The sequence below is a fragment of the Plectropomus leopardus genome, chromosome 7, assembly GCF_008729295.1.
Source record: "Plectropomus leopardus isolate mb chromosome 7, YSFRI_Pleo_2.0, whole genome shotgun sequence".
Classification (NCBI taxonomy): domain Eukaryota; kingdom Metazoa; phylum Chordata; class Actinopteri; order Perciformes; family Serranidae; genus Plectropomus; species Plectropomus leopardus.
Genome location: NC_056469.1, coordinates 12859900 through 12873854, shown reverse-complemented (window position 1 = coordinate 12873854; position 13955 = coordinate 12859900). Strand labels below are relative to the sequence as shown.

The 13955-nt window shown below is 38.2% G+C and overlaps 1 protein-coding gene across 1 annotated transcript in view; it reads right to left on the bottom strand.

Annotated features, from left to right (window-relative positions):
• The window catches only part of dnah5 (dynein, axonemal, heavy chain 5), a 114649-nt gene that overhangs the window by 89347 nt on the left and 11347 nt on the right, over window positions 1–13955 (bottom strand). The window contains exons 2-20 of the mRNA XM_042490006.1: window positions 13514–13648; window positions 12763–12847; window positions 12348–12505; window positions 10788–11006; window positions 10179–10316; window positions 8512–8688; window positions 8182–8295; window positions 7865–7972; window positions 7093–7215; window positions 6457–6672; window positions 5483–5590; window positions 4993–5078; window positions 4329–4536; window positions 4084–4197; window positions 3663–3869; window positions 3335–3415; window positions 1780–1870; window positions 1400–1545; window positions 116–293 (exon numbers count right to left, since the gene is read on the bottom strand). Coding sequence (XP_042345940.1) covers window positions 116–293; window positions 1400–1545; window positions 1780–1870; window positions 3335–3415; window positions 3663–3869; window positions 4084–4197; window positions 4329–4536; window positions 4993–5078; window positions 5483–5590; window positions 6457–6672; window positions 7093–7215; window positions 7865–7972; window positions 8182–8295; window positions 8512–8688; window positions 10179–10316; window positions 10788–11006; window positions 12348–12505; window positions 12763–12847; window positions 13514–13648 — 2692 coding nt within the window. The remainder of the gene's footprint in view (window positions 1–115; window positions 294–1399; window positions 1546–1779; window positions 1871–3334; window positions 3416–3662; window positions 3870–4083; window positions 4198–4328; window positions 4537–4992; window positions 5079–5482; window positions 5591–6456; window positions 6673–7092; window positions 7216–7864; window positions 7973–8181; window positions 8296–8511; window positions 8689–10178; window positions 10317–10787; window positions 11007–12347; window positions 12506–12762; window positions 12848–13513; window positions 13649–13955) is intronic.

Here is a 13955-nt window from a genome sequence, read left to right as displayed (position 1 = left end):
TTCATGCATGTGTGCTCATGTGCTATTTGCCATTAAGCCTCTCACTTTCAGTAAGTTCCATCGCATCTCATCATATCCCAATCCACTTGACCTCAAAAGGATAACATTCGTATACCTTCACTGTCAATGTGATCTATGGTCTTGCTCTCAGCGCAGCTTTCTTCTTCAACCTTCTCCTCCTCCTCTCTCTGATTGTGGTCAAACTCCAGCAGCATGTTGATCAGTTCATTTGCAGCCTCCTCCACTAGTGAGCTCTTAGTGTGGAGACTCTGGGCTTGTCTTATGCACAGGTCCTGTACGAATATGTATACAACAGCCTGTTTAGAACTGGTATTAACAAGCACTCCAGTGATCTGAAAACAAGTGGACAGTCCAGACACATCACTGTTCGCAACTGTTCCTATCATGCGTATCCAGCTGACAATTTTGTTGAACAACAGCTGGAGACGGCATTCGCGATTTTACTACAAAAGGTATGTGGTCAAATGCGTCCCACACCACAGCAGTGTGGTTTAAGTGATTGAATCACACTACGTCTTGGTGGAGATTTACACATGTATTTAGTGCTATTCAGTTGTGATCAGATCACCTGAGATGCATGCTAACACCAGGTCTAAAGAGTAAGTACGACATGTACATTAAATATGTGTTAAACCAGGGCCTCCTCAACCACAATAAAACTTTTACTTTCTTGATACCAACGGCACAGAATTTACAGTGCGAAACAATGAAAATGACATGAACATGTGTCATTAATTTCAATTCACTGTAATTCAACTCTACATACATAACTGTAATGAAGTTATCTGGGCACAAAATCTAATAATGTCAGCTTCAATTACTGTCAGTGATTTCTACACAGCCACAGATATCCCATTGCTCAGGCTGGGATTACAATGAGCCAATGTGTACCTTCACGTCACTGTTATGTGCAATATACTGCATTTTCTGTAGTCAGTGTATCATTTAAATAGCAACTTTGTTGTGATAACATAGCAGCAACTCCATCACACTAAAAAAATCATGACTGATGATCTGTGCCCTTGACTGCTCATGTGTCTCTTGCCCATTCATGAACAGTGTCACAAAAATCATATACCAATAGCCTTAATGGAGGGCATATCATTCTGTACATGTTGTTAAAAATTCACCATTAATGTAATTGATGGTAATGGAACGAATGCCTTAGGTAATTTAAAGTTAAGCATTGGAAAGTGTTGAGTGTCTTCAATCCCCTATGCATGCAATTATTTTTTTATGTAATCATAACATCTTTCAAAATACAGTGGGCAGGTTGAGGGCTGTGGGTGTTGCATAACTAAGAAGGTGGGTTTAATAAAACTATCAATACTGTCCTAACACTGCTGTTTTATTTGAAACAGATGATGTATGTATTTACCCTGGTGGTCTGAACAAACTCCTCACAGGTGACTGGTTCATCCTCTGGCAAAACACACAGTGTAGATCCACTCATCTCCTGCAGTACGGCATCTATCCTAAACTCCACCAAGTCGTTCACCCTGTCCATCAACAGCTCCAGATCAACTGGAGAAATGAGACAAAGACAGGGACACAGACCGACAGAAAACAAGATAAAGAAGGTGGCAAGCCTTGAAGGGAGGGTAAGATGTGCAGCATAGAGGGGCATAGAGAATACATACATACACAGTGAGTACACGATAAATCAATTAATGGTAAATCTTGACAGATGCTGCCAGTGCAGAGTTGCAGGATGTGTTCTGCATGTGGTTAATTGATCCTGCTGGATTTTTTGCTTACCCAAAGCCTTGTCGATGCGGCTGAGGTACTTGTCTATATTCAAAGATGTCCAGTTGATGGAGGTCAAACCTGGCTGTATAGCCTCATCCACCTGCCAAGTCAGTAACGTACGATGAGGCACTTTGTACAGTGGCCGATATGCAAAGTCAGTCTTATTTTATAAGCATGTCATATGCTAAATGTTGGTGAAAATGTTGGTATTTTGTCGGTTTATTTGACCAAACTGTAAAAAGCCATCACATATTTATTTTTTCCTCCTATCATGGAAACCCCTCTATGTTTAGGTGGACCCCAATTTCACACTCTGAAGAGGCAGCTTAACTAAAGCCAGTTAATACAGGTTAAAACAAACCTGAAGAGGTACAACTATCCAGTGTTTTAAAACATTGGAAAAGTCAAGAAATTATATGACTTTCTTAAACGGAATTATTTTTTCCATTACCATTTTGTGTTTTTGAATAAAAATGACAAAAGACATGCGTCCCTTACAATCAATTTTGGCAAACACAAATATAACTTTAATCAATAACTGTTAACTAAAACTGCTGATGTTCACCTCCAGGTGCAGGAGTGGTAAACAACTGTCTTCCCATAACTGAGGATGAACATTGTGAAAGCATCGGAAAGTTTCAGAGGCTTATTTCACGCTTTCAGAGACAATAATATATCACCACCGGCAAAAGGGCATTATATGGACAGTAATAATTTGGAAACGATATTCATTTAGTCCCGCGCGAGCTATGCTAGCATGAAATTAGTAGCTAACCATATTATTACAAGTAGTGTTTTATCCGGTGAAAAATTCAGAAAAAGCCGTCGGTAATATATGCTACGGAATACTAAGCCAATGAGTTTTGTTGTTAATGTTTGGAAGCCCACCTGTAACTAACATTAATGCAGTCAATACACTATGACTGCGAAGTCTGTCTGCATTTCGCGTTCCTTCCCTTCTCTTTTCTTTTCCTTCTTCTTACGCGCTGTCTTGGTATGTCTTCCGTTTTGAACGAGGGGGTAAATGACTTTCTATCCAGCAAGCTAAAAACATTTTCATTTTGTTATTACACCGATAAACGTGCAGAAAATCGATTAAATTCAGTTTGTAAGTCCACAAGGTCCCGCTCAGAGTTCACAGTAACTGTTCAAAATGGCCGTCAGTTGTTTTTACTAATCAAACAGGAAGTGAGAACAGCTAGGAGGGGCGGGGCTGGCTAATTACACACACCTGCGCTCCAAACCGAAATAACATTTTTGAATAGCTCCTGCAGCCTCTGTAGCTGATTAAATCTCACTGTAAATCACTGTTATTCATTTCATGGCTTTTATCATGTGAAGCCCTAAAAAGTTTTTTTTTATTTAATACAATCATAGAACTATTAGGCATGATCATTAATACGAGAAAAAAATACATAAAAAGGAAACCATTTAATTAACTTTTATTTTATTTCATTAATATTAATCATTATTAATACCACTATCCAACAAACAACATCCAACAAATAACATGCAGGATATGGGCAATAGCTTCAATGCAACTCATGTCATAACCACATCTTACCTTAGCTACATGAGGCATGGCCAGCTGTTCAAAAGCACTCTGAATCTTAGCCCGCACTCTTGTGTTCTCACTCAACATTAACTGGAAAAGGAGAGATGTTAATACAGCATGTGTATTTATTCACAATAGTGTTGAACTAGTTTGCTCAGTGGAGAAAGTGCAATTGACATGACCTGCCTTTATATACATAATGAACATAAGAACTTCTATATGTGTGGGGCTTTCTGACAAATAGGACAACAGATACTGTGTTTTTTAAAGGGCCCCTCAAATTGCATTTCTGAGTTGTATGTATTTACAGATGTGTACAACAGTGTGTAATATGCACCTGTAACCTGTTGTAGTTCTTTTTCAGGGTGTCCTGCTTCTGCTGCAACAGAGCAGCGAATGGTGGGATCTCCAACTTCATCCTTGTCATGCAGTTTGCCTCCCTGATCTGGGTCAAAATCTCCGGGTCAAAGTTCACAAAGAGTTCTCCAGTCTCTGGAGACCTGACCAGCAGAGAGGCCTGCAGGCCTACCCGGGCATCCTCCATCTAGGCAGGAAGTTATTTAGTAAGGGTTGTGAGAGAGGAGAGTTGAGAGGAACACAGAAAGTGAAGCAGAAAAAACAAGTAAAAAGAAAGGAAAATTGGTGAAAGACCAAAGGCATTGGGTGTGGAAAAAAGAGAGGAAAAAAACATTTATGTGTGTGTGCATTTTGTGTATGATGAGCTTATAAATATTTATATTTTATGTGTATCCCTTTACCTTTGTCATCCAGCTGTGATGGTAGAGCATCTCAAACTCCAACAGGACCCTTGCTACCCTGTTATAGTTCTTGATGATCCTCTTGGCCTCTGGTGTTGAAAGGACACCAGGATGCTACACAGGGATAGAATAATATTATATAACATCAGGGGGTATAATGCACTGACAATTCTACTGTAAATCAACAAAAACAACTCCTGTTCCCAGTCATTTTTTATTCTAGAGAGGCAGAAATTCAATATTACCTGTTGAAAGAGATCCATAGGACCTTGGATCCTGCTGGACAGCTGTCGAGCCCACATGATACGACCCGCCACATGAGGCATGTTTCGGCCAATGGGGGGATCAAGTTTCTGCTTCATGTAAATGCGTGAGACCATTTCAATGTCCCTGCCATAGTTCTGCAGAATGCGCTGGTACTTGTCATCAATGCCAAGGTCTGGGATGCTAAGTCTGTTTTTAGTGAATTGGAAAATAATATAGTTAAAAAATAGAGAACCAAAAGCATTACCAGAGCATTTCTTTTCACAAAGCCTACTTGGGATATATTTACTATATCATATGCTAATGTAATAAAGCCTCTTGCACTTTAGTTGTCTATAAAAGGAATCATGACTTTCCACTCTGGTTGACTCCTTTTTCCATTCATGCCTTGAGGAACTGTGTGCCGAAACTGGTCGGTGATCTCCTTTTGTGATGTTTAACTTGAAGATGCCCTAAAATAATTTTAACTGTATGTCCTCGGCTCGATGCTAGTCTACCTAAAGTAAGCCCTGTGTATTTTTTTTTCCTACAGTTGACCAGTTTGACTTCAAGAGGACCTCACATTCACCAGTATTTTTTTTTTTTTTTTGCTTTCGAGTACCAGAGCATGCATTGAATAATATGAAGTGCAAAAAAATAGGTTACCTTTCAAATTTCTTCAGCACATTTAGAGCTCTCTCTGTATTTTGAATTTTTTCAAAGGTGCTGTCCATGAAACTCTTCAGCTGGTTCTAGAAGTACAAAGACCATTGACAAAAAAAAATTACAAAAGAGACAGTGGAGTGGAATAAAATATAAATGAAAAATCCCCCTCAAAGGAAAAAGTTCACACTTGGTGATGCCTGAGTGGAGTAACATGTACAAGAATAACCTGTGTATGAGGTTTATGATCATATTCATGAAATCTGGTTATTCATATTCTGCGTATACATCTAATTTTCTGTCAGAATACTTCATTTAGCATATTTGGGGTTCTCATAAACAGGATATGGTGATTACATGCTCACACACATCAACAGGATACTCCAAGAACCCAATGTTAAACAGGTTATTCATGTCCATGTAAACACACTGTACAACAAAACATAGAGACATAGAGAAAAGTATTGAGTTTTGTCTGTAATGTAAATCTTACATGAAGCTCGGATGTGCTTTTGCAGAATTCTTCATAGTCAACATCAAAGTCAGTTCTTCTCTGGTCAAGGAAACTGTAATGTTTTTTCTTCATGTTCAGCACAATAGCCTATCACACACAAACACATGTCCAATCAGTCTTAATTTTTAACTTTAATCTGTTCTGAAGAAAACTTTCAAAGCGTCTCAAAAATCATCTTCATTGTTCTGATGCAGTCAAACCTGAGCTGGAAAATATTGCTATTCTATTTTGAATTCTTCAAATTGCCTTGACCAAGTGTGTCATCGCACTAATGTTCACAACATATCATCTTAGAGTTAATCAGGGTTATAAAATAGCAAAGGTAGTAGGTAGTAGCAAAAATAGTGGAATTATAACACCAAATCTTAAAACTTAACATAAATTATGTATATACCGAGATGTTAACTGTCAGCTTCTGCAAAAAAGAGGTCTGTAATCTATTTTTCATTTAACAACTAATGGAATTACAGTAAGTAAACTGGATGACATGCAAAACAGTTGCAAGTAAATTGTTAGAGAAAATAATTGAACAAGTCAGTGGAGCAACATATAAAAAAAAACATTTTGGAGTCGGTTCTCTGTTCATGTTTCATGCAGTTAGTACTGTCAAATTGTCATTCAGAAGTGATGTGTACACTGGTAAAATTTAATGTCTATTAATCTTGCCAGTGCATGCTTTCAACTATGACAATAGGCCATGCATAACTAATAGCTGAACACTGCATTGAGACATTACCTCCCATTTTCCCTGCATTTCTGCAGTCTGTACATCCATGGAAGCATAAACAGACAGACAGCTCACATCAATACACTCTCATGGGAAAACAACCAAACACCACGTGATGCAATGCGAGAAATTCGAGTGGGGTTTTTTTTCAATGACCCAAGACAGTATAATTCAATTATTATTCAATCTCTTTGTGTCTTGACATCTGATCTAACAATGTACTCACTTGAAACCTGGTGGCCATAGTCTCCAGTCCTTCTATTTTAGAGTCCTGCAGAGCAGAGTAGGTGGAAATGGTGCTGAACATTTCCAGGATCTTGTTGAGTCGTCGCTGGAACGTGTCAAACTTCCCAAAAATGTACATCTCACTGAAGTCAAACTGTCTCTCTGAGGGAGTCTGTTCCAGCTTCTCCTTGGTTTTATGGAAATATCGCTGATACTCCTGGAGGACACAGTTTGACACCCAACAAAACAGGTAACCTTCATTTTCACCCATCCATCATATCAAGGTGGTAATGGTGAAAAATAACTTTGCTTTCCTCCTTCAATTTCTTATATCATGACAAGACAATGGCGTTCTCTCCACTGTATCCTAATGCATTCTTTAGGACAACTCAGGTGCTTGACTTTCAACAAAGCATTTAATGATAACACATTGTACTGTATTGCTTAGAGGATAAACAATACAATACACACATATGTTAACATGAACATATTTTTAAGAATGAATACAGCCACACAATGCTGGAAAAAAATTAAATAAATAAAAAATGTTTCTAAAAATAATAAAACATTAGAAAACTAGGACATGACACATTAATGATTGAAATTATAAATAGTCTATTTTACAAGGAAGTAGTACCTGGTTTAGGTGGATAGCAGCTTTGATTTTGTCAGCTACAACTTGCTGAGGCTGGTCCCATATTGATTTAGAGCCGTTATTTGTGATGTAGGCCTTGCAGGCTGTGATCATCTGGTTCGTCACCTGGGGGTATTGACAGGTATGGTTAAATTCACAAAAGCACACACATCCAGATGACAAAAAAAATCTAGATATACTCTAGATCTGGTGGTAACTGTATTAAATATTTATGGGAGAGTATATCCAAGAGTGCAGACTTTGTTTTTTCTTCTATTGATGGGTATGGTGAAATGAAGGCATTACATTTTAATTTTTGTGGACCCAAACAACTTGAGACTACATATTTAGCCAAAGTAGCCAAATATTAGAGTACAAGAATGCAAAGGGGCAAATAGTGCAATGCTGTAATACTGTAATGGAATTACTATGGTCAAAGAAATATGGTCAAAGAAACACTATGATGTTTATATTCTGTTTACATCTAGTGTTTCAAAAACCAAGCCAACAATTAGCACTCTGAGATGTTACAAATTAGATTTTACAGATCCTCTTGTGAGTCATTCTTGTTTTCAACACTGGGTTCATGTCGGAATGCCCTTAGCGGGCAAATAATGAATGTTTCAATGGTTCATTTTATTCATCTATAAAAACATGAAAATCACAGATCTCTGAATTAAATGAAGACAATATCCAGACTGCAGACAGCCAGCTTTGCTTACAATGTAATCCACTTATTCATTGTTGCATTATGTGGAACATCAGCCACCCCTACCTTGACAAAAAGCGATGTAATCTTTTCTGATGTGTTGTAGTAGCGAGAAATACTGTGAATCATCCTAATTGCATTGATCAGACCAGGAATTGCATCCACCATCAATACCTGGGGTGAAACAGAAAGAATATCTTCTGTTTGTGTAATTGCACATCACATTGCACAATGGCACGCCCTTGCACACATGGAACATTTAAAAGTATTTGTGTACCTCGCTATTTTCATAACTGGACTCATAACATGGCAACAGTACATCTGGTTTGCTTTCAAAGCATCAGACTACTTCATCTTTGAAGAGAATAAAGCATTTTTATTACAGGGTCACTGTTGTAGAGAGGGTCACAAAACTTCTCCAGGCTGTAGAGATACTTGACATTGTCTTTGGCCTCGTTAGCTGCATCAGTGATCCTGGTATCCAGCTCCCGCCACGACTACACAAAGAAACCATAACTGCATTTAATGTAAGTGTGCCACACTGCACATCACAGCCTTTCTTCAAAACACCATCTTGAAGGAAAATAATAAAAAACTGATGTTATGGACAGATATGATTATGGCAGAATAAAACAGATTTCTATGAAGCAGCAAAATCAAAGAAGTGTCAACATGTTACTTCAACTTAGCAGTGTCTGACATAAATTTCTGACCTTTATGAGTTTTGATTTGGCCATCAGGAGCACACCCAGTGCAGCCTTGACATCAGGGCTCTTGAGCTGGTCCAGCAGGTAGTTGAAGCGGGACATTCGTTTCTTCCAGTGGTCGAGCTCAGCCCGAGGGCCGAGGTCATCAGCCTCCTTTCTAAGCTGGTCACTCTCAGCTAGAACCTGGAGAACAGAAGCGTGTCATATCTACTCACTATTTAAGCATCATTTCTTAAGTTTAGCCATTGCTTTCCCTGAATCTCACATATTCCCTTTGGTAATTTTACTGTAGTGGCTTTACATCTCTCCAAAATACTACTGAAACACAACATGCTTGAATATTGTGTGCTGCCAAAATACTTCATTACTAACTGTCCCAAGAGTTAGAACAAAACGTGGGGAAGCAGCGTTTTGTTATCATGCAGCACAAACCTGGAATAACCTCTCAAATGATGTCAGACAAGCCCCAACTCTGACCACTTAGTCAAAGCTAAAAACATTTCTTTTTTACACTGTCTATCCCACCTGGTAATAACTGCAAACTTATCTTTAAAGTTGATTTTAAATCATTTTAAATAATCTTTTTATCTTTGCACCTCTGCACTTTTTGCTATTTTTAATGGGGATTTATTTATTTATTTTATTGTAAATCATTTAGAATTTAATTTTACTTTTAATATATTTTTTATTTACTCTTTTATTGTAAGTCTCTTTCTTGGAATATGTTTTATATTTAATTGCTATGTAAAGCACTTTGAATTGTCCTGTTATATGATATGTGCTATACAAATAAAGTTGCCTTGCATTTATTCAGCCATACTTAAATGAAGTAAATGTATGATAAAAAAATATTCTTTGTCTCTGCCCTGCCAGATAGCTAAGGTTCTTTTGAGGATGAACATGCATTTGAGACATTTGTTGCTCTAGCTTCATATTATATTTAGCATATATCCAGGTATTTCAGGTATTTATCTTCCACTGAACCTGTTCAGCTTGAAAGCACATTCAAAAGACATTTCAAGGAAAACTTTCAAGCCAACTTGGATCTGAGAATAAATGTTGTTTCAAAATCTCTCCACAAGCTACGCTGCAGAACATAGACCGTGGCGTCTCCTGTCAGCTGATCAGTTTGTTGCTGGGGAGAGTGCTGCAACAGCATCAAGTTAAGGATGAGTTGATTATTTTGTCCATTGTTGCATCTGCCATGGGTTGAGTGATTTGATTGTAGATCTGTTTTTTTTTTTTTAATTTGTTTGTTTGTTTGGTTGTTTTTTTTTGTTGTTTTTTTTTTTAACTTTGGTCTTTCAATATTACCACGTGTGATTAACAGAGATCATATTGTTTTAAACACAGGTTATCGGGGTGCCTAGTAGCTCAGTTGGTAGAGCGGGCGCTACCAACGGGTTCAAGTGTGGCCTTGGCCCTTTACTGCATGTCACCCCCTCTCATTCCCCCAATTTTGCTTAATCTTTCCTATCAATTAAAGAGTAACCCGATAACCTGTGTTTAAAACAATATGATCTCTGTTAATCACACGTGGTAATATTGAGGTCACTACTTATAAAAGTCCAATAGGAATACAACTTTACATCAAGTTTCACAATGATTAACAATGAATAACCAATGCAATAAGTCTGAGGATAACATTTTACCTGTTACCAAACAAGTCTCACCTGTTCTATCTGTTTGATCCAGACTTTCATGCAGGCCTCTATCTTTTCTGTGGTCTCTGTGCTGTTGGCTGCTGCCACGTAGTCTGATGGGCCTTTCAGCACCCGCAGGTCAAATGTGTCACACTCTTTCAAGGTAACCTGGAGGCAAGCCATGTTTATTTTTGCTGGGTCCAGAATTTATTTTGGAGGTGCCTGGGTGTGCTCACACAAATTTTTCCATAAAACATATTTAATGAAAGAGGGAAGATGCTGTGGTCAAAACAGGGTGCTTACAGTTCATTTACAGTTGCAAGACTTGTTAGGTTATGGTGCTCTCAAAATCTGCAAGGGTCTTACTGCCTTTATTAAACAGTGATTAAAAAGGCCTACATATGTTCAAACAGCCTTGTTTTGTCTATATTAATCCAAGTAATTGTGAATTTCTGTGTGATTTTGCTAAGCAACAAACAGGTTTCCAAATACTGGCAAGGGTTAGTGCACAAATGTTTAAATTAGGTTTTGATTCAAGTCACAGGCATTTCTACATTGGGTATTTTTAGATGTTTTAGGTTAAACGTATGCATTATCAATCAAACTTATCCTTGATGTCTAATGCGGTCTGTTCCTTACCTTTTCCTGCAGACTCTCCTGTGCTCCAGCCAAAACAGACACAAAGCTTTCCAATGATGATATGAAGTCCTGTTTGACAGCCTGGGCCTGGGGACTTGCCAGCTCCCCCCAACCATGGTTCATCTTCCTCAGTGTGGGGATGAAGATTTCAGAGAGCAACTGCTCCACACTTTTTAACAGACCCACCTCTGTTGTGTCCAACATATTGAAATTTACATCCTAGAAAGAGATACAGGGGCACACATGTGTGAACATCATTTCAACCTCCACGATACCATACAGTAGTGCCATACATTATTGAATTCAAAAACATGAGGATACAACCTTTAAAACCCTTTCCACCAAAATTAGTGGTTTGATTTTTAAAAAACAAGAAAACCTGATAAAAAATAGACAATAGACTTCTTTCCCATTGCCAGTATACCAGAGCAGTGTACACAGCTCTGCAACTGATGAGTATGCCTCTCTGTGTGTTTGATTTTTTACTGGTGTGCTACATTCGATGACACAGACAGGACGCAAAAAGAGGTTAGTAAATATTAGAAAGCAGAATGCAGGCCAGTGAAAATCTTACATGGTTGATTCCTTTTTTATATCTGTTACGTATTTAGTCTCTCTTTCAAACTCAGTACAGATTCATTTAGAACAAGGATAGAGTGCTCTTTAAACGGAGATAGACTGTATTTTCTGGTGGCTCATCATTGCATTGTGCCAGCAAAGGGGCTAAATTAAGTGCATCAACCTGATTGTTGTATTTCCATTACTTCAAATGGAAGCCAATCAGAGCTGGAGTCAATACAATAATACCTGTGACTACTGCAGAGTAATTTGCCTCCTGAGTGAATGCCGACTGTAAACATTTCCCATTAGATACAAAAGCCAAATGTTAGTGGGTGTTTGTCGGGGTTTCTGTGCAGTGGGAAAGGGGCTTAAGATTCCAACAGCAAACCGAGAACCTCAGGAGAGTGCATAGATATCACTAACCTAAACCAACATATCAAATCTTTTGTTTAGCTTTTTTCTTTTCTTTTTTCACATTTAAAATTGGTTAAAACAGCCTACTGTTGTACTTTAGCGCTGTTCTCTGGTATGGCAGGTACACAGTAAACAGTACATAGTGGGCCTGTACACACAAGCTCTCTCTCTCACACACAAACTCACAACAAAGTTTTCCTTGCTCCTGCTCTTGCTGTGAGCATCTTGTAGCAAACATGGCCATTTATCAATAGTGGTGATTAGCTTTGCTGCTGACAGCAGGTGATCAGCAAGAATCAATAGCCAGAACTGCCCGTGGTATCAGAGAGCTATTGTACCCTATTGTCTCGCTAGCGCTAGATGAAAAGAGGCGGTCTTAGTTTAGGGACACCATTTATCACATGAATAAACTCAAAGAAAAATCACTGCCACAGGAAAAGGAATCAAACGTTCCTTTGTTATTTGAAACTTTCATCTTCTGTTACATTGAAGGAATCGGTCTGTTTGGATGTGCCCGACGGTAAAAAAAATGTTGAAAGTCATGACTTCATGCTTATATTTACAAAACGGTACAAAGTGACTCACTCTGTGGATGTTCTCAGAGGTGATTGCCTTAGAAGTGTTGGCTCGAGTGAAGAAGACACACATTCCAGTCAGCGCCACATCTCTCCCATCTGTCACAAACACTTTAGACGTCTTGCTTCGACCAGGCTGCTGGGAAACAAGCTGGGAAGGCGCAGTGGCTGCAGCTGCTGCTGTTGCTGCTGCTAAAAGAGAGTCAAACACAAGGTATCATCACAATTAGCTTGATCTCTCACTGTGATCCTGTGTCTGAGGAGTTTGAATCAAATACATTAATGCCATGCCACGATTGCTGTTGCAGACATATATGGTTGATTTATACATGGGCAGAACCTCACTTGATGAGTTGCAAACAATTAGACTTGGATTACACATTCATTCATTTCTGACACAGTGAATATGCATTTTCACATGTTACCTGCTTCAACTGGCTCTGTGTCCTGATAGTAGAACATGAGGTGCGGGAGACCGTCAGCCACAAAGAATTGCTCCATGCGGTCAATCTGGGAAATATGTAAAGAAAACATTCAGCACAATCAATTTCAGCAGTCTCTAAACTGAGCAACATGTAGCTGTTTGAGTGCTTACTATACAACCATGACTTAACTCTAAACTTTTAACCTATTTCCTCAAAAAAATTACTCAAATACAATTCTTCATTCCCCAAAAACTGAAATAACCTCAAGAAAGTAGACGTGGCAGTAAATCAAAGAAAAAAATAGATTCATAAAGTCTCAAAACGCTACTAACTGTTTTTAGTTTTAAAGGTCAGGTGTGTAGGATGTACTCACATCTAGCAATAAGGTTGCAAATCTGAAACTTCTCCTGTGTTCCAAGCGTGTAGGACAATGGTGGCCAATGTGAAAGCATGAAAATGTGAATGGATTTATCTAGAGCCAGTATTTTCTTTGTCAGTTCTGGGCTACTGTAGAACAACATGGTAGAATACAGCTCATTCTGACATCATAAAAACAACAAAATTTCTTAGTTTCAGGTTAGGATATACTAAAGTGAACATAGTTGGAGATATTATAATTATATAATGGGAATATGGGAATATTTCCATTTCTGCCAATAGATGTTCCTAAATCCTACACACTAGACATTTAAGGTGACTGTGGTTTTCTACAAAAACAATGTGTGAAAAGTGTAACATGAATGCAGGGTACCTGATTTCCTTCCAGAGTGGCATCTTCAACATCAGCTTTCTCCAGTCCCAGGCATGAAGCCACTATGCTGAGGATGTAGTCATGTCTTCCATCTAACTGAGCCCGCTTAGCTTCACGTTCTTCTTTCAACTTTTGCTAAACAACAAGAAGAAAAACAAAAAGGCAGTTTTAATTATTATTAGTATTAGATATCAAGTTGCTTTTATTTTGGATAAAGAACATTTATCCTTTTGGTATTGATTGAGTGCTGAATAAGATGCTTTTAAAAGAAAGTCCTCATTCTAAAGTGACAAAAGTAAAGCTAAATTCTGCCCGGCTCTAGTTCAATTATGATAAATGATAATAATCAATTATGATAAAAAAAAAAAGAAAGTGCTCTGCAGTGTTGTAATTTTTCAGTGAGATAAGTACATAACAAGCTAAGCTGTCATACAGTTAGAGA